At 37.9% G+C, this 23,054-nt stretch overlaps 1 protein-coding gene across 2 annotated transcripts in view; it reads left to right on the forward strand.

The window, feature by feature from the left end:
* NDUFAF5 (NADH:ubiquinone oxidoreductase complex assembly factor 5) overlaps positions 1 to 17,865 on the forward strand; it is a 31,068-nt gene extending 13,203 nt beyond the window's left edge. Inside the window, exons 7-11 of one of the 2 annotated variants that reach the window (XM_072634480.1) lie at positions 3,969 to 4,166; positions 7,794 to 7,854; positions 16,681 to 16,764; positions 17,147 to 17,229; positions 17,644 to 17,865. In XM_072634480.1, the coding sequence (XP_072490581.1) occupies positions 3,969 to 4,166; positions 7,794 to 7,854; positions 16,681 to 16,764; positions 17,147 to 17,229; positions 17,644 to 17,730 (513 nt within the window). In that variant the 3' untranslated portion in view covers positions 17,731 to 17,865. The remainder of the gene's footprint in view (positions 1 to 3,968; positions 4,167 to 7,793; positions 7,855 to 16,680; positions 16,765 to 17,146; positions 17,230 to 17,643) is intronic. The other variant, XM_072634481.1, reaches the window with a different exon arrangement.
* The last annotated feature ends 5,189 nt before the right edge of the window (positions 17,866 to 23,054 follow it).

Raw genomic sequence — 23,054 nt, forward strand, 5'->3', positions numbered from 1 at the left:
AAATTAAAATCAATAAATATTTATTGAGCTAACTATATGTATGGTATTTTAGTAGATGGTCTGAAGGATACTGAGAAATAATAAAAAAAGTTTTAAGATTAAAACTTTAAGGAAATAAAGCATAAATATATAAAAAGTTACATAACCATATGACAGAAGTACAAGAAATATTATAGATCAGTTAAATGATTTCTTGGCTAAACTAGTAGTAGAAGTCAGTGTCCTCCAAATTTTTTTTTATTGCACATTTCTATCAATTAAAAAAAAATTGTGCATGCATCCCCAATGATTCTATATTTTATTTATTTACAAATGATAAAAATGAACCAACGTATTGTCCATTGTAATTATAAAATCAGTTTTACAAAAGTCAACAAGCTTTTATTAAACCCTAAGTGCTGTGGTAAAAATATTAGATAGGGTTACACAGCAAACATTCAGAAATAACTGGGGATTGTAGTGTACATCAGGTTCAATATGTCACTTGTATGTTGTGACAATCAGTAAAACTAATTAAGAGAGTTACAACTCCTTAATTAGGAGAAATATAACTTCTAGGAATAAGAGAAGTGATGATCATACACTTTTCTCTAGACACATCTTTTCTTTGAATGTTTTGTATTGTTTCTGGATACTGTGGTTTACGAACACCATTGATAAGATAGAGAATATCCAGAGGAGGGTCCAAGTCATATGACGGTAGGGTTGAAAGCACTGGGCATGTTTAACCTGGAGAAGAGAAGACTGGGGTGGGGGTAGGGAACATGGCAGCTCTCCATGTTTTTGAAGGACTCTCATATGGAAAAGGAATCAGACTTGTCCTGATAAGGCCAAGAAGACAGAACAAGGAACAATAGATAGAAGTTGCAAAGAGGCAATTTAGGCTAGATGTGAGGAAAATTTCCAAACCATTTGGGTTATCCCATAGTAAAATGGGCTTCTTTGGGAGGTAGTGGGTTCCCCCTCCTTGGAGGACTTAAGATAAAAAACTGTCTGATCACTTGGTGAGTGTATTGTAGTAGGGATTCTATTTGGTCATATATAGTTTGGACAATATACCTTCTAATTATAAAATTCTTTGAGTCTGTGAATTATATACATTAGAAAACTTAGAAGATTAGAAATTAAAGAGGGATGAAATAAAGATGAAATCATTTGATCCTAGAATCCGTAGTGAGCCAGTGGTGTTTATTGAGTAGAGGCTGACATGCTCTGACCTGCACCTGAGGAAAGTCACTTTGCAGGCTGTGGAAGATGGATCAAAGAGGGGAGAGTTGAGGCAGAACTGTCAGTTAAGAGCAATATTAACAATCTAAAAGGTGATAAGGACCTGAATTTGGTTGGTGTCTATGTGAACAGAGAGAAACAGATATTGTATTGGAAGAAATGAAAAGATCTGTGAAGTTGGATAACTAAGAGGGAAATTAGAAAGATGTGAGTTTAGGCAAAGAGGTAATATAAACAGGTCTATAGATCACAACTTGCCCTTTGTAAATTATACTTTCCCTTGAAAGTGAAAAACATGCTGTTTTTCACTGGTCATTGCAGAACACAGATCCCACCCTGTAAGGGGTGCCTGTCACAATCACAATCTATTCAGAGCTTCTTACACTTTTTCACTCCCCACCCCTTTAGCATTTCTTAAACTTGGGGTCACAACCCACAGTTTAAGAAGTGTTGGATTCTACAGGTAAATGGTGGGTGGGAACATTTCCAGTGACACTTGATTCCAGTCCTTGTGGTTAGTTAGAAGTTAGATTATAACTTTGCTGAAGGTCCAGCAGTAGACTCAGAGGTGTGGCATTGGGAGCTTTGGATTTTGAATATTCCTGGAACTCTTTCTTTTGGGGTTCCTTTCAGATGGTAATCAGTAGATTCTGTCTTTACTTTGTTCCCAGTTCTAAAAGCCTTGGTCATTTGTCATTTATGATTTCTTGACATGTAACATACAGGCTTTGAAAAAAATCATCGTTTTTAGGGAGTCAGAATTTATTAAAGCAGTTGCTGGATTCTAGGCACTGTGCTAAGTGTGAAGTACAGAGACAAAAATAGTTCGTCCCCTCCAGCAGTTTCGTTCACTTTGGTGAGATAACTCATGCAAATAGAAGTATATGCAAAGCAAATACAATATGATTTTGTGGGAGAAAGCACTTGTAGCTGAAAGAGAGATGGCACTTAAGCTGACCTTTAGATGAAATGAGGACCTCTAAGAGGTTAGGAGAGGAGGAATATTCTGGGAGAACCAAAGAAGGTGAGTGTGGCTGATTCATGAAAGTAATCATGTGTAATAAAGCTGTGAAGAGAGATTAGAGCCAGGTTGTGAAAGACTTTTAATGCCAAATATAGACATGTGTATTTGACCATAGGGGCAAGAGGAAGCAACTGGAGTTTATTATTTGGGGAATGACATGGTCAGACCTGTACTTAAAGCACAGAAAAATCATTTTGACAACTGAGTAGAGGGTGATTGGAGTAGGAAGTGAGACAGTGCAACCAGTTAGATTGCAAGTTCGAGTGAGAAGTGATGAAGGACTGAACCAGTGTTGTGGCCACGATTGTAGAGTGGAATAGATGGATATGAGAGACTAGGCAACTGATTGGATTTTTGTAGGATGAGAGAGAGTGAGGAGTCGATCTGGATTTTTGGAAGGAACCAGGAGTTTGGAAGAGGGGTAGGTTTGTGGGGAATGAAATGAGTTGTTTTGGACATGTTGAGTTTGAAATATCTGTGGGACATCCTTTTGAAAATGTTCAGTAGGCAGTTGATGATACAGTCCTGGAGCTCAGGGGAGAGACTGGGGCTGATCTGGGAGACATCTGCAGAGAGCTGATAGATAATTAAACCAATGGGAACTGATGAGATCAAGTGAGAGTATAAAGAGAAGAGAAAGCAGCACAGAGCCACCTGTGCTTTGGGGACAGGATGTGGATGATAAGCCTGCAGGAGACTGAAAAGGAATGGTCACATAGGTAGGAGAATCAAGAGGGAGTAGTGTTGTGAAATAAAAAGGGGCAGGAAAGGTTAAGGGACTTGCCTCCTGTCAAATGAATAGTTGATAGACCTGAAATTCGAGATCAGGACACCTGGTGTTCTTTCCGCTATGGATGGTAATTAACAGATACTGTAAAGAGAAATATGGCAGTTAAGAGAAATAGAGAAGCCAGGATGGAGTGATGGCTTTGGGGAAAGATGACAAGTTTTCTTTTTGCAGGAGGGGAAGCTCAGTTTTTAAAATGACTTGACACTGCCCTCTGGTGGAAGCTGTGTACAGTATTTGAATTATGCAGCCAGCCCACCTTCTGAACAAACATCTGAACGATCACTCTTAAACAGTAGGAAAACATGGATATCATAATAGGAGTCTATTATCCACAAAAAGTGGAAGCTCTCCAAATCCTATTCTCTTCTCAGATACTCTAATTTCATCACTGAACCAGGAGTGACATTCTACTAAAAAAAAGGATGCAAGGCTCTGGGGAAGACAGCAGGGAACAGAACCTCTTGTCCCTTTAGAGTTTAGATAGAGTGCTTACTTATGCTAAGGTGATGCCAAAGATGTAGAAGAAAATCCGGAAGGGTGCTGAGCTTGTCGGTCTCCTGTAGCAGTTTGTTGAAGGCCTAACTTCTGAACTGTGTCTTATGTGAAAAAGTCATGAGAATGGAGAATAAGGACAGCAGCATCCTGGTTATGTAGCATGTGACCAGGATGCTAAAGATTAGGTAGGGCAGGAAGAATAAGGTATTGTAGAATGTGTAAAAGAAAGTAGGACCATTGAGAATAGTGACATCAGATCATTTAATGTGTTTGCCAGTACTCCATATATGAGCGATAATTATGAGATATTAAATTTTTGCATGCATAAATAAATTTACTCTATTTGCCCTCTAAATTAATCCAAAAATGTAAGTAGAATTAATTTTGAGATTAGTACTTATTCTGAACAGATTTTTTTTTTTTGTCTTACAGATTCATTATGTTTTAAAACCAGATGGAGTATTTATTGGTGCAATGTTTGGAGGGGATACACTATTTGAGCTTCGATGTTCTTTACAGTTAGCAGAACTGGAAAGAGAAGGAGGATTTTCTCCACACATTTCTCCTTTCACTGCTGTCAGTGATCTGGGCCATCTCCTGGGAAGAGCTGGTTTTAACACACTGACTGTGGTAACTATTAAAAAAAAGGAATCAAGTAACCTTTTACTAGTGCAGCTCAGAAACAACTAAAAATTTTTCTTGATTTTGAAGGACTGTTGGAAATACTGACGTTATTATTCAAATTTCTAGTGTCACAATTTTCACTAAAAAACAACTACTTCATTGAGCTCAAAGAATTTAATTTCTAATCTAGTCTAGGTAATTAATATTAAAAAAAAGAGATAAATGCAATTGCCCCTCTTTGAGAAAAGATGATGAGTTCCAGGAATAAGGAGGAAAGCCCTTCTGAGCAGAGGCAGAGAGAGAAGTGTTAGAGATCAAAGACTACCCCAGTTTGGTTGGAGCATAGATTATTTGAAGAAGAGTTAGAGATAAGCCTGTAAAAGTACAATTATACCAGATTGTGGGAAATCTTAAATGCCTGGTAGAGTTTCAGCTTTTCTTTATCAGTGAAGAGCTACTGAAACTTTTTTTGTGTAGAGGAAGTAACATGACTGGTATGAATAATAGTAATCAGTAAAAATTTATTAAGTGCCTGGCACTCTGCTGAGCACTGGGGTACAAAAAGAGACAAAAGACAGTCTCTGCCCCCAAGTCCCTCCCTGTCAAATGGGGAAGACAACAAGGAAACAAATAGTACAAACAAGCTATGTACCGTTATATAAATATACTATATACAAGCTATAGGAATAATATGTTATTTCCTATTTATGGAAATAATTAACAGAGGGAAGGCGCTAGCTAAGAGGAATTCATAAAAGCTTCCTGTGGAAGATGAGATTTTAGTTGGGATTTAAAGGAAGCCAGGTGGAGATGAAAGCAAGAGCATTTCAGGTAGGGGGGACAGTCAGAGAAAATGCCTGGAGCACAGAGATGGACTTTCAGCAGTCAGAAAGCCAGTGTAACTGTATTGAAGAATATATGTAGAACAATAAGGTCTAAGAAGACTGGAAGAGATATAAAGGACTTTAAATACAAAACAGAGCATTTTGTATTTGATCCTGGGGATGATTGTAAGCCACTGGAGTTTAGTGAGTAGAGGTGTGATGTGGTCAAACCTGTGCTATAGGAAAGTCACTTGAGTGGCTGAATGAAGGCTGAATTGGATTGGAGAGAGATTTGAACCATGCAGACTCACCAATAGGCAGTTGCTGTCATCCAGATGTTGCATAGTTAAAGTCAACAGGTCTTGCCAGTAGAGTGGAAGGTGGTGAGAGATAATGAGGAGTTGAAGATAACTCCTAGCTTTTGAATCGTAAGTTTCTAGGAGGATGGTGGGTGAGGAATGTTTAGGAAGAGACAATGAATTTGGTTTTGGATGTGTTGAGTTTAAAATGTTAGTGGACAGCCAGTTTGAGATGTCTCAGAGGTAGTTGGAAATGTGAGATTGGAGGTCAGCAGAGAGGTTAGGGCAGGATAGGTAGATTTGGGAATTCTCTGCATAGAGATGATAATTAAATCTGTGGGAGCTAATTAGTTCACCAAGTGCAATATTGTAGAGGAAGAGAAGAGGGTACAAGACAAGATCCTAATTAAGATTATTGAGGTTCTATATTATAATAATCTTTATATTCAGTATATGGAACAGTATATATGCTTTGTATATATAACTACTTAATGTTCTCAAAAACTAAGTAGTCCTGTTAGAAGGCTATAGTCCTGAGACAGAGGAAATTTGAACTAAAGCGCCACTATAGTTTTGGACTATTTACCATATTCATCTTTTTAGTCCCTGAGGGAACCCCCACACACACACACATACTGTTACAGTTCAGTACAGTAATTGATGTTTATCAGGTGTATCTAAGGATCACAGGTTCCCATGTAATCAGTTTTTATTCACTGCTTAATCTCTAAACTTAGTCCAGAACTCTTTCTCTGGTTTCTTCCTCATTTCCCCTCTCTTTTTCTCTCACTCTTTTCCTCTCCTTTCTTCCTTTTTCTGTATTCCTTCCTTTCTGATTATTTTCAGTTATTCCACACCAGGAATATGGGATGAGTAGCTACTCCTCATTCCCTAGTCAGTGATTTCTGTTATATGGACATCCTCTCTCAGGCATGACATTTTGAGAGGGACATTGACAGTGATCATTAGTGAGCATGATTAGTGACAATTAGTGATCATTTATCATGTGTGTATAATATGCTAGCCACTGGGGATACAAATATGAAAGTGAAACACTGCCGTCAGGGAGCTTACTTGTGGGGACATTCATTGTCTTCATGAATATGTACATGGTTTTTTGTGGGGGGGGCAGTTTTAAAGGGAAGGAAAGACTGGGAGATCAGGAAAGCTTTCTTGAAAAAGTGTAATATTTGTACTGAAGTTCAAGTTTGAGCTTGAGCCAGGGGTTCTAAGAAATGAAGGTGAAGAAGGAGAGCATTCCTGGCCTGAGGGGACTACCTAGGCAAGACATTTAGGCGAAAGATGGAGTGACATGGATATAAAATAGAAAATTGGCTAATTTCACTGGAGTAGAGTGAGTGGGGTGGAATTATATAATATACTTAGCCTGGGAAAATAGTCTAGAACCAGGTTGGAAAGGGTATTCAATACCAGATAGAGAAATTTCTGTCTAGTCCTAGAGGTATCAGGGAATTACTGAAGATTCTTGAGCAAGGATGTGACATTGGCTAGATCTCTGCTTTAGGAATATTTGTTTACAACTCTATGGAGGATGAATTAGAAGAGAGACTGGATATAGGAAAACAAATTAAGAAGTTTTTACAATAATCCAGAGGAAAGATGATGAAAGCCTGAACTAGGGTACTTGTATTATGAGTAGAGAAGAGACTGGTGAGAATAATATTGAGGAGGTAGATTTAAGAACACTTAGCAACTGATTGACAAGCTGAATTGTATCCAGAGGAGGTCAGCAAGGATTGGTGAAACGTCTAGAAACCATGTCAGGTTTTGATGGAACTGAAGAAATTGTGGATTGGAGTTCAGTAATTCACTTCAGCAAGCACTTAGTAATCTACTGTTTGTTATACCATGAACATAACAAAGACAAAACCCTGCCAAAACATAGCTCCTTTGGGAGGGATACATGTAAATAAGTAGGTACATGCAAGATAACTTTGAAAAGGAGAAAGCACCAAAATCTAGTGTCAGAAAACATTTCCTATAGGTAGTGATAGCCCAGTTGATTGTTGAAGGAAAGTAAAAGGCACTGATGAGGAGGGCTGATTGGGGGGGTGGCGGCGAGGAAGAGGGACAGAGAACATAAGGGCTCAAGATGGAGAACAGCTCAGAACAGCAAAGTCTAAGTGACAGCTATCTTCATGTATTTGAAAAACAATCCAGTGGCATTCGATTAGACTAACTCATTCCTGGAGGATATAACTAGGACCAGTGGATAGAAATAATGAAGTATCAGATTTGGCCCCGTATAAGGAAGGAAGAGCTACTTAGCAGAGCTATTGCTAAATGAAATTGGCTTCTTTTTAAAAATCCATTCCCTGTTTCTTGAAATGTTTTCGTGGAGGTTGAATGACCACCTACCACAAATATCGTAGAGGGTTTTCTGCACTAGGTAGGTGATCCCATAAGATGACCTCTCAGTTCATTATGAAGTTAAGGAAATTCTCTTAAATGTCAAAATGATATTTTCTCCTTTTTTTTTTTTTCAATAGGATACTGATGAAATTCAAGTTAATTTTCCAGGAATGTTTGAGGTGATGGAAGATTTACAAGGTAAGGGACATTCTTTTAAAGTTATCTTTGATTTGTTATATTTCGTTTTATATAAGCTCATGATAATTGAACTAGGAATGAAGTGTTAGAATTCTTTTTATTTTGCTTATTAGCCTTTTAGAAATTGATTCCGAAATAAATGATGGTTTTATAAAAAAAAGAAATTTATATATGTTCTCCCTAGCTTGGAATTACTTTAGTATTTTGTATATACTTAATTATGTATCTGTGTATTATATCTCTCACCTCTGAAAGAATGCATTTATTTGCCTTTAGGGGGCAGGGACAGTTTAATTCTTGTGTTCATATCCCTCACCACCTTGCACCTTTGTTCTGGCACAAAGGCACTTTATAAATGTTTGCTGAATTGAACACATGATATGCAATTTTTAACCAGGAGACTCCTTGTTTGGAACCTGGGAAATTGCAGGCAATTTAAGGATTAATAATAATACCTTAGCCTTATTTAGCCCTTTTACAATTTTCAAAGCACTTAAAAATAGATTATCTTATTTGAACCTTACCACAGCCACTGAGGTAGGGAGAAGTAGGCATTACCGCTATTTATGGTTGAAACTGAGGCTGAGATGTGACTTACTTTCTTCCCTTAGAAACTACTACAGCAAAGTGGGTAGAGCTGAAACTTAAAACTTACGTCTTCTGACTCCGTTTATTGGACTTTTTTTAACTCTACTTTGCTGTCTCTTACATTCCCCTGTGTAGGAAAGTGTTCATTGCATTCATTATGTATATCTTTTCTGAATGTAGAACTTTGTTGTCTTGAATAGATTTCTAAACCAAGGGAAATATTGGTGCTGAGAGACCTTACAACTGTTTTTAGTTTTTGCACAATTTTTAAAATATCTAGAACATTATGGGACACGTACACAATGTTTGATTGGTACACAGACTTCATTGCCACCTATTAGAATGTAAGCTTGTGAGTAGGGGTTGTTTCACTGTATTTGTATCCCCAGCACTTATCATGGCTCTTTTGTATCCTCTGACTTGAAAGTTAGCATTCACCCTTCAATACTGGTTTAGTATAGTGCTTCTTAAACTGGGTCACAATACTGTATGGGATTTTGAAAGATTGGGCAACAAGAAAAGGTTTCTGAATGCATGACAACAGAAAGTTAATTAAAAATCAAACATATAATGAATTTGAGGTGTTTCTGACAATGCTTGCCTGTATTGCATCATGCAACTTACCTGTAGCCTTGGTTCTGAACACAAAGCATCCAGTGCCAACAAATGCCGCCAAAATGCAAAAAGGGATTGAGAATGAAAAAAGTTTAAGAAGCCCTGGTTTAATGCAAAAAAGGTTTTGGAGTCAGAAAACTTGGGTTTGAATCCAGTACTTTTTATAAACTACTATCTCTAAGCAAGTTGGTTCCCCTTTCTAGTTCTCATTTGAAAGGGTTGGTTTAAATAATCTCTAAAGTCCCTACAGTGCTAAACACTATGATACGGTAATCTTTCACTTGGTAATTTGTAGCATGGTTGAGAGTAGTAAAAACTAGGGCAGCTAGGTGGCACAGTGAATAGAGCACCTGTAGTCTGGAAGACCGGAGTTCAAATCCAGCCTCTGCCACTTAACACTAGCTGTGTGAGCTTGGGCAAGTCACTTAACCCTGATTGCCTCCCCCTCCCAAAAGTAAAGTTTTTTTAAAAAAGAATAGTAAAAACTATTTTTAAAATGCAGTAAATGTTTTCAAAAGACAGTATCTGTATCTCCTATCTACCCCTATAACCACCCCCACCCTCACGTTCCCAATGAAGTAAATGAATTAGAACCTTGGCATAATACTTCTAAAATTTCCAAGAGATTTAATTGTGACAACTTGAATATTCTATTTTATTTGAAGGGATCGCATTTGTTGACTATCTTTTGATTATCGTTTATCTTCGAGGTAGCTGTATGGGTTCTTTTCATTTTTATTCAGCATAGTATAGTATAGTATCTTATTTAGCATAGTATATGTATAGTACATTCTGAGTCATCTTGGTGTAATGGATAGAATACTTCATTCTATCCTCTTCCAGTCAGGAAGACCTAGATTCTGATCTCACATTTGCTAGCTGTATGACCATGGGAAAGGTCTTAACTTCTGTGGAAGCCTAAGGAAATTCTTTTAATTCTTAACTATCAAGTTATAGTAGACAGCTTATGCTCTGTATTCAGGAAGCTAATTCAAACTAGTGAATTCACAAATTATTTTATTTACTACCATTAGCTTTGGTGGTTTAATGTTATTTCTACAAATATCAAGGTTTGTGTTAAAGATTAACTCTAGTATTGATATTCTTAGATAAAATAGTGGATGTATATTTTTATCTGGCTCTTCAGATTGGTTTTAGAAACTTTTATGCATTGTTTTAGTCTTTTTTCCATAGTAATTTCAGTGTGTCTTATGTGAATTGCCATTATTATTTCACAGAAAAAAGTCCTGATTAATTTTTTACAAAACTCATCAGCTGATGAATGAGTGGGAGTTTGGAGACTTTCACAGTGGTTTTAAGGTAAGTTCACTTATATTCTAGACAATACATCTAAGTATTGTTCATGTGAATCCTTTAGTAAATGAAGAAATACTTTTCTAAGTTTTGTTGAGCTTACCATAAAAGAACTGTGAAAGTCTTAAACATTCACCTGATGATTATATTTTCCTTCATCACAAAATACAGGATAAGTCAAAAATCCTTGTGCTTCTCCATTAAGCTTATTTCAAAACAGCTACTCACCCTGCGTATTATAAAACATTTATAAGAGAATACAAGCATGGTGATTTCAGCAAATTCTGATATGTTGGTTGAACTAAAAGGTCTTAAAGCTCTCAGCTCTTAATAGTCTGTAAGCATATAAGCAATCTGATATCTATGATCTTAAAGAAATTTTAAAAATTTAATTTCCACATGGAAAAAATATTTGCTGTTATAAAAAATATGTTTGATTATCCTGTTAGAAAGTCAAACACAAAGTAGATTGCGACTAGCGATAAAAAACTTTAAGTATGAATATTTCATCTGTAAGGACCAAATATTAAGGAGAAGAGAATTCATTATGAATGCCTTCTATTTTCAGTATAAAAGGTATTCATATAGAGGATTTAGAGTTAGTAGCTTTGGGGGTTTCTTTTGGTGTGTGTTTTTATTAGAAAGGAGATTTGGTTTTTTATCAATAAATGAATTTCTAATTAATGATAATTGATCTGCCAGTAAGTATAATTGTAAGTGTCTTTGAACTACTACTATTACAGCTGCTGAGGATTCTGGATTCTCTTTTTAAAAAAGTAATATCAAAGGCTTTGTTGTTGGGGGGACTAGCAAGAAGGTTTTCTGAGTAAAAAAGAGAAACAAGACAGCTTCAGCGGCTGACTTGATGGTGTATAATAAAGCCACTGAAACATTAGAGGGATTAGCAGAACCAGTTCTAACCCACGATAAGAAATTGATGGTTGAGTTAGAAATGTTGGAAAGTTTGTGAAGGAAGTGACCACTTCATTTTAGAATTTGCAGTAGAGTTTCACATCCTAGTTTGAGGTACAGCGTATTTTGGAAGTTCAGCAAAAGGTTAAGTGGGATCTGGTGACCTAAAATTTTACAAATAAAATCAAACCATGAAGCATGAGCTCTCAAAAATGGAATTCTGCAGATGCAAAGAGAAACCATTCCAATAAGGAAGAAAAGAGGGAATCTAAAGAGATGAATGTAGATGAACTGGAAACTCATCAGCCAACTTATATTTAAAAAAGAAAGTACAGAAAATGCAATGGATGTGAAAGTATGGCTTGAATATACTACAACAATATAGTGTTAGGAAAGATAAAGCTCATAATGAGCTGAGGCTGGTGAAGGAATTCTCAGGACAACAAAATGAATTTTTTATTTTGGCTGTCATGAGGATTAAGAAAAGAATAGGAACTGCTGATGAGAGTGGACGGAACAGTGATAAATGAGAATCCAGAACTTCCCAGCTATTATTTATTTCTGTTTTCTCTGGTCAGGGGAATGATCTTTGAACTGGATAAAAGAACACAAAATGGCTAAGGGAGTTAGAAACCCCAGGTAAATAAGTAAATGATAAAAGAGCACCTCACTGTTGTTGATAAGTTCAAGTCACCAGGCCCAAATGACCTGCAACCTAGGATATAGAAAGAGCTGGAAGATGTGATTGCCCAGTCTTTATGAGTCATTTCCCATAGAGAGCAAAAAAGGTGCCACAAAAGTGGAGAAGGACAGATAGGTCCCAACTTTTTTAAAAAAAAGGAAAGAACAGAACCTGCACACTATAGGCTAGTGAACTTAACTTCTACTCCTGACAAAATAATGGAGCATGTTAAAAAGTGGATTAGTGAACATCTCAAAAAGGAGGCTTTGATAATAAAGAGCTCAGTATGACTTTATCAAGAACAGGTTTTGCCAGACTAACCTTGGTTTCTTATTTGACAGGGTATTAGACTCATGTAATTGTTTAACTACATTTTAGCATTTGACAAAGTCCATCATAGTCTTCTAATCTTGAGGCACCTCTGCAAGGTTACCACAGTCTAGGAAATTTAATGTTGCCTGTGCCCTGTTTTGAACCCAGGCATGTAGTTTAAATTAGCTTAATTTCTTGTGCCCCAGAACAATTTTATACGTAGTGACCAAAACAAAACCTAAAAGAGAATTCAGCAACTTATAACTAAGAGCTGACGTGGCCTTGTGAATAAAGGACCAAGAAGACCTAAGTTCAAGTTCTACTTCTGACACCTCTGACTGTCACTATTCAGGATTCTAGACAACTACAGTACTATTCTTGTGGGCACTATTCTTGTGGACAAGACAGCAAGAGAGGAGCTAGATGATGTTAAATGCATTTGAAACTAATTAGTAGTCATTAATGAATCTGTGGCAACTTTAAAGAAGATCTTTAATGGAATGTCCTTGGAACCTTGCTGTTTAAAATTTGTTTCAGCGAATTGGATATAAGAATAGATGTCATACTTATCAAATGTGTGGGTGACATGAAACTGAGAGTGTTCTAGAGCACAGGGCATAAAAATGTCAAGATCCAAAAAGACTTGGCAGGCTGAAAAAAGAGAAAGTATTGTAGTATATGGATAAAGCCCTGGATTTAGAGTCATGGGATCTGGGTTTGAATTTCGGTTCTGCCACTTAATATCTGTGTGAGCGTGGGCAAGTTACTGATCCTCCCTTGGCATTTAGTTTCCTCATGTATATAATGAAGGAGTTAGATGAGATTACCTCTTTAGATCCTTCTAACTCTAAAAAATGTACTCTATGATCTAAAATGTTGAGTTCAGTTTCATCAAATGAAACTTAATGCAGATAAATAGAAACTCATAGTATTCTATATTCATTGATTTATGGGGTTAAAAAAACAGAAGTACAAGATAAATGTTACTAGTGGGATTTGATTAGGGAACTTGTTTTGTAGAAGGGTCCCAAGTACCTTTTGTTTTTTCTATAGAGGCACTGAGTCAGAGGGTCATGCCCTCTGGCTCTGAAAAGTGTATATAAAAACTCTGAGGGTGAGGTTTTACATTGGGGCTTACTGACTGGAAATGTTTTTTGGTCAAATGAGGACTTTGGAAAATATAAGGCGGCTCAGTAGAATTCAGCACTGTGATACAGAAACTGTGCTACAGTGATGTGGTTTTAAGCTACATTAAGGAAAGCATAGGGGGTCAGGAGAGGCCTAGATTTGTATCCTGCCTTTCATACTTAATAGTTTTATGACCATGGGCAAGCTATTAAAATCTCTGAGCTCCAGTTTTCTCATTGGTAAAATAGAGATAATACCTTTTATACTTCTTAAAGAGTTATTAGGAGGATCAAATGAGATAATGCATCCAGAGTGCTTTGTAGACTTTAAAATCCTATATAAATGTTAGCTGTCATTATTAACATGGGAAGTGATACTGCAGTCTCTTTTTTCATGAGATTTTGGAGATTATGGATGTAGAACACTTAACTGTACTCATTGTATTTGAATAAACATGATTAGTTTTGCTAAGTAGATTTTTTTTTGTTTTTCCCATTTTAGGAGAGTGAGGATAATGTAAAAGCCAAAGATATCAGTAAAACAAAATATACCAGAGTAGACGACCTGTGTTCAAAAACTACCACTGATGTTTACTACCTCTGTGTTTTTGGGAAAGTCATTTAGTTTGTTTAGATCTCATTTTCCTCATCTATAAAATGAGGGACTTGAATTAGGTGGCTGCTGAAGTCAGCTTTAAATCTGTGAACCTATGACAGTTGCATACGGTTCTGACAGGGACGGATCACATCTGGAGTTTTGTGTTCCATTCTGAGCACCACATTTAAGTGCAATAATATTGAGCTCTGAGCTTCTAGATAACGGTAACTTAGACGGATAGAAGTGCCATATGCAACCCATTCATTTATCGTACTTTTATTACATGATCTGTTACATTAGCCTCTCATTCAGGTCATACGTTTCCTTTGTAATATCTTTAGTTCCAAGCTCTGACACACATATACACACTGCCATCAGCACACACCAAAGTGGAAGACAGATTTAAAAAGTTCCACAAGGAGATCTGGCTGCACTGTAGTTGTACCAGCTGCCACTGTGACCCTTCATTTGGAGACCTGTGGTGTGTTGAAGAACAGCTAAAGTAACTAGGAATGTTTTTCCAGGAAAAGAAAAGGCTTGGTAATGTAGGGGAGGAGGGAAATGATGATTTCTTTTCGGACATTTAAAGACCCATCATGATGAGGAATGTTCAACTTTGTTTTGCTTGGGCCCGTAAAATGGAACTCTCCTGGATCATTTAGCTGTCTAACCCCTGCTCTAACCACTGCCTTGTCTCAATATGTGGATATATCCCCAGAACTCTGTCCTGGGCCCTTAACACTGTCTCCCTCTGAGAACTCATTAGATCCCATAGGTACAATTACATCTTCCATGCAGATGATTCCCTTACCTGTATATCCATCTCTCCTCTCTCTTCTTGAGCATCAGTTCTGTTTCACCCACTATATCTGTATCAGTAAGCACCCCAACATACACGGGGTGGGGGACTGCTATCACAGGTTCTTAGATCTGCATTCATAGAAGGAAAGGCAACTTTTGAGAGGTTAACAGTCACTTTAATCAAGCACATGTATCATTAGTTAGTTCAGGATAAAAAGTCAGCACCCTGAACTTCAGAGAAAATACAGAGAAATCAAACAACAGACATGACTTCCTCTGTCTGACTATAATCAATACATACATCACAATTCAACAGACAAATCCAACTGTCTGATTATAGTTACCAGAGAGGGAAGCACCGACATCTGGGCTTTCAAAGCAGGGGGGCTTCTTAGTGACTTTCCAGAGTCCTCATCTGACCAAAACACACACTTCCAGTCAGTAAGCCCCAGTGTAAAACCTCACCCTCAGAGTTTTTATATGCACTTTTCAGAGCCAGAAGACATGACCCTCTGACTCAGTGCCTCTATAGAAAAAACAAAAGGTACTTGGGACCCTTCTACAAAACAGCTCCCCTAATCAAGCTTCCCTCTATGGGCAGACCCAACAGTGGGTGGGAAAGATCTTCTTTAATCACATTATTCTATCAGAGGCACTTTTAGTAAAACAAAAACAGCAAAAGATTCTGCTTTGCTTGGCCTTACAACATCCTTGACTTCTCCATATGGAAGTCCTTTAAGCAATCTCAACTACTATCAGTTACTCTCTCTTTCCAGACTTATCCTGCTACTCCCTGTCACACACACTTTGCTCCTACTAAACTAGCCACTTAGTTCTCTGCACAGAAGACATCCCCTCTTCTGTCTCTGTGCCTGTCCCCCATTCATGGAGTGCATGTTCTCCCCCGTCCCCCCCCCCGCCCCCTTGCCACCTCTTGTATTTCTTAGGTCTTTGAAGGTACAGCTTAGGTGCATCCTAATTTGGTGGTGTTGCCCTCTTCCCTTCCCTGCTGCAACCTCCCACCCCCTCCCCTTATTTGCAACCATACCTTTAACAGTATATGCTTTGTATCCCTCTCATAGGCTATAAACTCCATGAGGAAAAGGGACTGTTTTATTGTTCCCTTTGTATCCTTACCACTTAGCAGAATAGACCTTGTTGAACTGAGTAGAAATAAGGCAGAGGGCAGCTAGGTGGTGCATTAGATAGAGCACCAGTACAGGAGTCAGGAGGTCCTGAGTTCAAATCTCACCTCAGACACTTGACACTCAGTAGCTGTGTGACCTTGGGCAAGTCACTTAACCCCAGTTGCCTTTTCCTGGGTCATCTCCAGTCATCCTGATGAATATCTGGTCACTGGATTCAGATGGCTCTGGAGGAGAAGTGAGGCTGGTGACCTGCACAGCCCTCCCTCACTCAGAACAAAGTCATGTCACTATTTCTCTGATGGCATGGTCGTCTTTGGCAACGAAGGACGAACACACCCAGAAATAAGGCATATGAAGTAAAAATCACATTGTGATAGTTTTGTTATTCTCCTTCAAAAGTGGCTAACAAACCCAGAAGCAGTTGGAAAAGAAAGAATTTTCCAGTTGTGGAAATTAACCCTAAAAACCTTGTTGTATGACTGACTTAAATGAGACAACTTACTACAAAGTAAATGATGTTTGTGAGATTTGGCTCCTGAAATTTGACTTTCACTACTTGACTTAGAAGGAGGAGAGGCTTTGGTATCCTTGGCTCTGAATCTCGAAACAGACCAAAAAACCCATCTGCATTCTGAAACAATAGTAAAGTTAGTAAAAGATTAAATTATGAAATTCAGAAGCTTAAGGTATTTACTGCGTTCTCTAAAGCCTTTTGTATATTTTTTTCAGGTATGGGAGAGAGTAATTGTTCTTGGAATAGAAAACCTTTGCTTCACAGAGAAACAATGTTGGCAGCTGCAGCAATATATCAAGGTAAGAGGAAAGTTTTCTGCTCCTTGTCTTCCAGTTTTCACCAAAGGAACTCTTTTACCATCTGACTAATGTAGATTCCCTTCGACTTCAGTAGTTGTTACCTTCACAATATTTCCAGATCCTTTGACCCCTTCCTCACCGACCTCCATGCCACAGATAAGAGAGCAGTTCATTGTGACATCCCCACATAACAGCTATTTCCTTATTCCATAACTCCTACCTCCAACAGCAGTTTCAACCATTGAATGTTTTTGCATATTATTTGCAAAACCCTAGGAATCTCTTGGCACTGATGTGTTTTAATGTAAGAAATAGTGCTTTATTGAACTGAACTGTTTCTGCCGCTTTTTTGAATTTCATAAATTTTTTTTTTCCTTTTTAGAAATGTATGGAAATGAGGATGGCTCTGTACCTGCAACTTTTCAGATATATTACATGATAGGATGGAAATATCATGATTCACAGGTAGCATTAAAGAAAACAGTTCTTCACATGTTTTGATTATCTTTGTTTTATTATCTCACTTTTTTTAGGAAAAGAGGAGAGGGTTTTCCTCAAGAAAACATTGAAGGATTTAAAGCTAGACCTGAGCTTTGTATGCTGCTTGGTGTGGTGGTAGAAGCAAAAGTACCAGATTTAGAAAGGACCTGGTGTCCTTCCATTCCAGGCTCTGGTATTTACTAGTTTGTATAACCTTAGGCATAGCACTTAAAACTCTGTATACCTCAGTTTTCTCATCTATAAAGTGGGAATGAGAATGATGGTACCTTGACTTTTCCCTTCTTAAGGTTATTAGGAGGAAAGCATTTTGTAAACTCTAAAATGCTGTGATGTTAGGATATTATCCTAGGTCTGACTTTTTCTTTGCTTTGTTTTTAGGCAAGACCTGCTCAGAGAGGTTCAGCGACAGTATCATTTGGAGACTTGGGGAAAATAAATACTCTTATGTCACATGGGAAGAAATAGCTTTTAATTCAATAATAAATATTCAGTGTTAATATGATTACTAATTTTTTCTCATCAAAAATTGCTATTTTCACAAAATCTATCACAATTATATATTGAAGCAAGAAGCAATAAATAAAATCCTTACAAATGAAATGATTACAGTCCTTGCTAAAAAACAATAGCATACCCATATTTAGTAACTATTCACTTTCACATGCTTCCTATTTTCAGCTTGATAACTCTCCTCAGTGATTAGGGTAATTAATACCCAAAATGAGCCAGAAAAGATCTCTGAGGTTATCTTCAGATGTGTTACTTTATGTTAATGCCTAAATTGATGGAAAAGATCACTGGTGCTGACATTTTTCACATTTTATACCTGCCTCTTATTGTCATTTCTGTAGGAAGGCTGTAACCTTGGGGGACGAGGGGAATAGGACAGGATAGAGAAACTAAGGAGACAGAGAAGTAGGCAGGCTGCTCAGAAGCACCTTTTCATTTGGTATAAAAATACAGGTTTTTCACAATGACTTCTTTTAAACTCATTATTGCGTGCTATTTCCTTTGTCAGGGAGAGGAGCAGAGAAAACTGGAGCCTTACTATAATTCTGTCTTGTAAAATGATGAGGCATATTTGTCGGTTAGTCCATTAGAACATCCTTAATTTTTAGCAACTTAATGATTTTTTCATAGGGAATACAAAAAAAGACAAAGGTCCATGCTTACCCAGTCAAGTGCATCTTTCTGCCACTTCAGAGACATTAGAATGGTGAACTTCTTCATTTCCTCTACTATTTTAATCATTCTGCAAACTTGTATTAAGTGTCTGCTATGAGGTGACATAGACAAACATTCAGTAGTCTCTAAAAGGTCAAATGAGTTAAGGCTAGCATGAAAGCTAAGGACAACAAAGGGTTTTTTTCTGTGTTTTTTGGGTGTTTTTTAGCTACACTGTTAGAAAAAAGGATCGAAGAAGGGATACAAACTTTTCTTGGGTGGATGGGATGATGATCACTAACAATATGGAAGGCAGAATTGCTCAAGATTTTAGTGATTTCAGGCTTGATGAGATGTAGCAATGTGATGTGATAGAACCTGGGCTGCATTATGAGGAGCATAGCTTCCTAGAATAATGGGAGTGCGGAGCTACCAGGAGATACCCAGCCAGGGGCCATGCTGTTCATGGAGTCAGAAACAAGCCAAGGTGCTGATGAAAAATGTTTCTTGGAAAGGAAGTTTTGGGAGGAGTTAATTGCTCTTGCTTTCCAGTCTGGGGGGAGAGGCAAATGAAGGTCCTAAGAAAGTGTTGAAGATCAAAGCTGAGTTAATTCTCTCTCTCTTCCCTAGCCTCTTTTTCTGTTTCCTTTTGTATATTGTCTTCCCCTGGTCTGTTTTAAGTTCTTTGAGGGCAAGGACTGCCTTCCTTTTTCCCTTTTGTGTACTTGGCATTTTGAAGGCACTTAACATGTTTGTTGAATTAATGATTGGGAGGTAATAAGTCTCCCTGTATTCTGTCCTAGGTAGACTTTGAGTCTGCTTAGGGCCACTGTGAGAAGAGGAGACTGGTGGGAAGTAGTGTGGAGGTCTGGAGGTCTGCATCTTTCTCTTGACCTCTCTTTCTCCCAGACGAGAAGCTGTCTGGAGAAGGCAAAGGCCCATTCTTTCTCTAAGAAAATCAGAGGAAGATGATGCCTGTAAAATTAAAGAAGGGTTTTTATTAAATAGAGAAAAAAAAATATATATTCATGGGCACTGTCCATGCTGTGCTTAACAGGACAGGTAATGAATGTGATGGGCTGCTTGGGTGCATGTGCTTGGACCCCAATTATAAAATCACATTTCTCTCTAAAAATCATATTTCTCCGTAACTTCAATCCTGTTTCTCCCCAGGTCAAGGCCAGCCTGCCCCAGCAGGCTCCTTTCCTGCTACAGTGTCCAACCGCACGTGTAGAATTTATTAGTTTGAACCAGCTCTCAAGTGGCTGAACTGGCTGTGTACTGGATCATAACAACATTTATTACTCACTGACCAATCATACGTATTCTAGACTTAGACATATGTATGCTCCCTTATATGTATCTTGTCTAACAAGACATCGATGAGAGCACCCTGCTATTACTTAGTCCTGACTGTTAGTTGACTTAGTGACATTTCAGGCCTAAAACCACACCTTCGTGTAGCCTGCCCCTTGGCTATCTCCCAATGAACTCTGGGTAAGATACCTGCGCAGTAGATACCAAAAGTGCAAGTTCCTGTAAGAACTACTTAACCACTCCTAACCTCCCTGAATCACCTAGTCATCACACTTAGCACATGTTATACTATAGAATATACTATATAAACTTTATCTGTACTCCTCTAAGGTTGCAGGTTCCCTAAGAACTCTTGCCTGCTGCAAAGCATAATAAATCTTTACCTTGACCTCAAGAATACTTGAGTCTGCATTCCAGGTGACCGACCCCTGGTACTCCGGTCTTTGGGGGATTTCAGAATTTCATCTCTCCCATCCCCCTTTCCAGCCCTCATCAGATGAAAAGAGTTTATATACCTTTTAAATGAAGGAAGTTAAGGAATTTGGGGGGAAAGGTGGTCTTAGAAAGAAATGAGTCAATGAACTCCATCCGCAAAGGGAGGGGGAAGTGAGAGGAATTCCAGGTATCAGGGCTGTGGCCCTTTGATACACAAATCAGAACAAATTCTTGTTGATCAGCGGTCCCCGGTTCAAGGCTTGATAAGGAGATATCTCCAAAAACAGGCTATTCTGAGAGAGCTCCATAACCAAAGTTAGGGGAATCTCTAAAGTTAAATTGTTTCCAAAAACCATAAAACATTATGTGTTCAAGAGTCCCATAACCTACACTCAGAAAAGTCTGGCGCTATGAATGCCTCGTGAAGGTCCGTAAACCACCAAATGGCTCAGGGTCTGGTTTGCCCATGGTCACTACAAAAGTTGTTGGTGTGTCAAGCTGCTCACTCTGTCTTAAATAATACAGTCAATCTTTATACAGCTGTTCTTGGTTACCTGAATAACTGGGGAGCTCAAGAACATATTCACTTGAGCAATATATTTTAAATGAAATTTTATCTCTTTTCTATAATGTTTTCCACAAAAAAATACACGTTTTTCTCAGCATGTAATAATGCTTCTGTCCAGTAGGTGTAGCTAATTACAATATCGTGAGCAATGGGTCTTTTTTTTTTTTTTTTTTAACATGGTGTAGTACCGTTATTTTTTATTATAGAACAATAATAAGTCTTACACACTTTTATGGTTCTGTGATATTAGGGACATGGCTACTCCCTTTGCTGGGCCAGATCACAGCTATTCCAAGCCTTATAGTGTCTGAATGTTACTCTTGTCCTTTAATTTCTCTGTTGAAGATCCATCTAAAACATATTCTGGGTCTTTTAATATTTTAACCTCCCACATGGATTATGCTGTTGAAAGGAAGGATTGTTTTCTGTTCTTATACCTCAGCAGACCACTTAGCTCAATGCCTTATACCTAATAAGTGTTTAATAAATGAATCTTTAATTGAATCAAGGGGACCAATTAGCTCTTGAACTGCCTAGCCAGGAGTGGGGAACCTGCAGCCTCGAGGCCACGTGTGGCCTTCTAGGTCCTCAAGTACAGCTCTTTGACTGAATCCAAACTTCACAATTGGCCTCAAGGCTGCAGGTTCCCCATCCCTGACTAGCGTCTCTAATTCTTGTTATGTGACCAGCTCAGTACAGTCTTTTCTGATTGCCCATCCTTGTCTCTTACGTCAGTTCTTACAAACAAGTCTTCACTAGTTATGTGCTTTAGCCTGCTTGTATCAGTTTAAACCGCCACACTAGAAAGCAGTGTATAACCACAAAATCATAGAATTTAACATTATAAAGGGCTTTAGAGATTAGCTAGCATCCAACCTATCATTCTACAAAGGAAAAATGCATATTGTCCAAAATGACACAGCTAGAGGGATGGTCCAGTAAGTGCTATAAATGTTCGTGTGTTTGTGTGTCAATGTATATCTGTCTTCGATAAACACTATAGAAGGATGAATAGTGAATGTGACCTAGAACTGAACAGAAGGAAAAGAGGTTTCATTATCTTTGGAAGATTCCTTTGGGAGACTTCTATAGTATCTAAATCCCCTACATAAATACCGGAAAAGCAAAACAGTCTTGTCGTTTCAATATTCTCTAGTTTAGGCCCTGATCACTTCTAACCTGAATTATTATAATTAGTCTCCCAGTATCCAGTCATTCTTTTCTCTGATTCTTCCTCAACACAACTGGTGAATTGATATTCCTACAGCACAGGTGTAACCATGCTCAAGAAGCTAAAGAAACTCCCTGCTGCCATTAAGATGAATTTCTCTGGCATTTTAAACCCTTCACAATCTGACTCCAGACTGTCTTTGCAGGCTAATTATGTATTGCGTCTCAACCTATACTCTGCACTGGCCTACTCATTCCTCATATAAATATGCTACCTCTTGTCTCCATGCTTTTGCACAATCTCTCTCCCCTGCCATGGATGTTGTCCATCAGCTCTGCCTTTTTGGAATCCCCGGTGCCCTTTAAAGGTCATCTCAAAGGCTACCTGATTCAGAAGGGCTTTCCTAATTCTCCTAGATATTAGTGTCTCAGTATCCAGTGAAATGAATTACTCATAAAAACAAACAAACAAAGCACAGTACCTGGCACATAGTAGGCACTTTATAAACATGTATTGCCCTCTATTTTGATAATACATTCTATATATTTTTTTCTCACTAAATGTACTTTAATGTAGGCCCCATGAGTACAGAGACTATTTCACTTTAGTATTTGAATCCCCAGTACCAAGAGCACATGGTAGGTACTTAGTAAATGCTTACTGATTGATAGTTTAAGGGCTTTGTCTACATCCAGGAAAGAAATCAGTTATTCAAGGATCTGAGCTGGGGTAGAGGAATTCAAAGTTCATAACATCAAGATTTAGAGCTGAAAAAAATCTCAAAAAGTCACCTAGTCCAAACCCCACATTTTCCAGATGAGAAAACTGAGGCCCAGAAAGGGCAAGGGACTTGCCCATGGTCACAACTAGTAAGTAGCAAAGCCAGGACTCAAATCCAACTCCCCGACTACATAGACTGCCTCCTCAAAACTACTATTATGTAATTATATTAATACACAATCAGTAGCATAATACTATATAGTAATAATTGTTACTAAAAATGTAGCCTATAGTAACCAGTTTGTAGTAATTAACTAAATTATAAATTCCCCGAGGACAGGAAGAGTATGTTTATTCATCTTTATTGATTGATTTTAAGTGTATCAGAATGAACACTTGAATATTGAATTGGAT

The sequence above is a fragment of the Notamacropus eugenii genome, chromosome 1 (assembly GCF_028372415.1).
Source record: "Notamacropus eugenii isolate mMacEug1 chromosome 1, mMacEug1.pri_v2, whole genome shotgun sequence".
NCBI lineage: Eukaryota > Metazoa > Chordata > Mammalia > Diprotodontia > Macropodidae > Notamacropus > Notamacropus eugenii.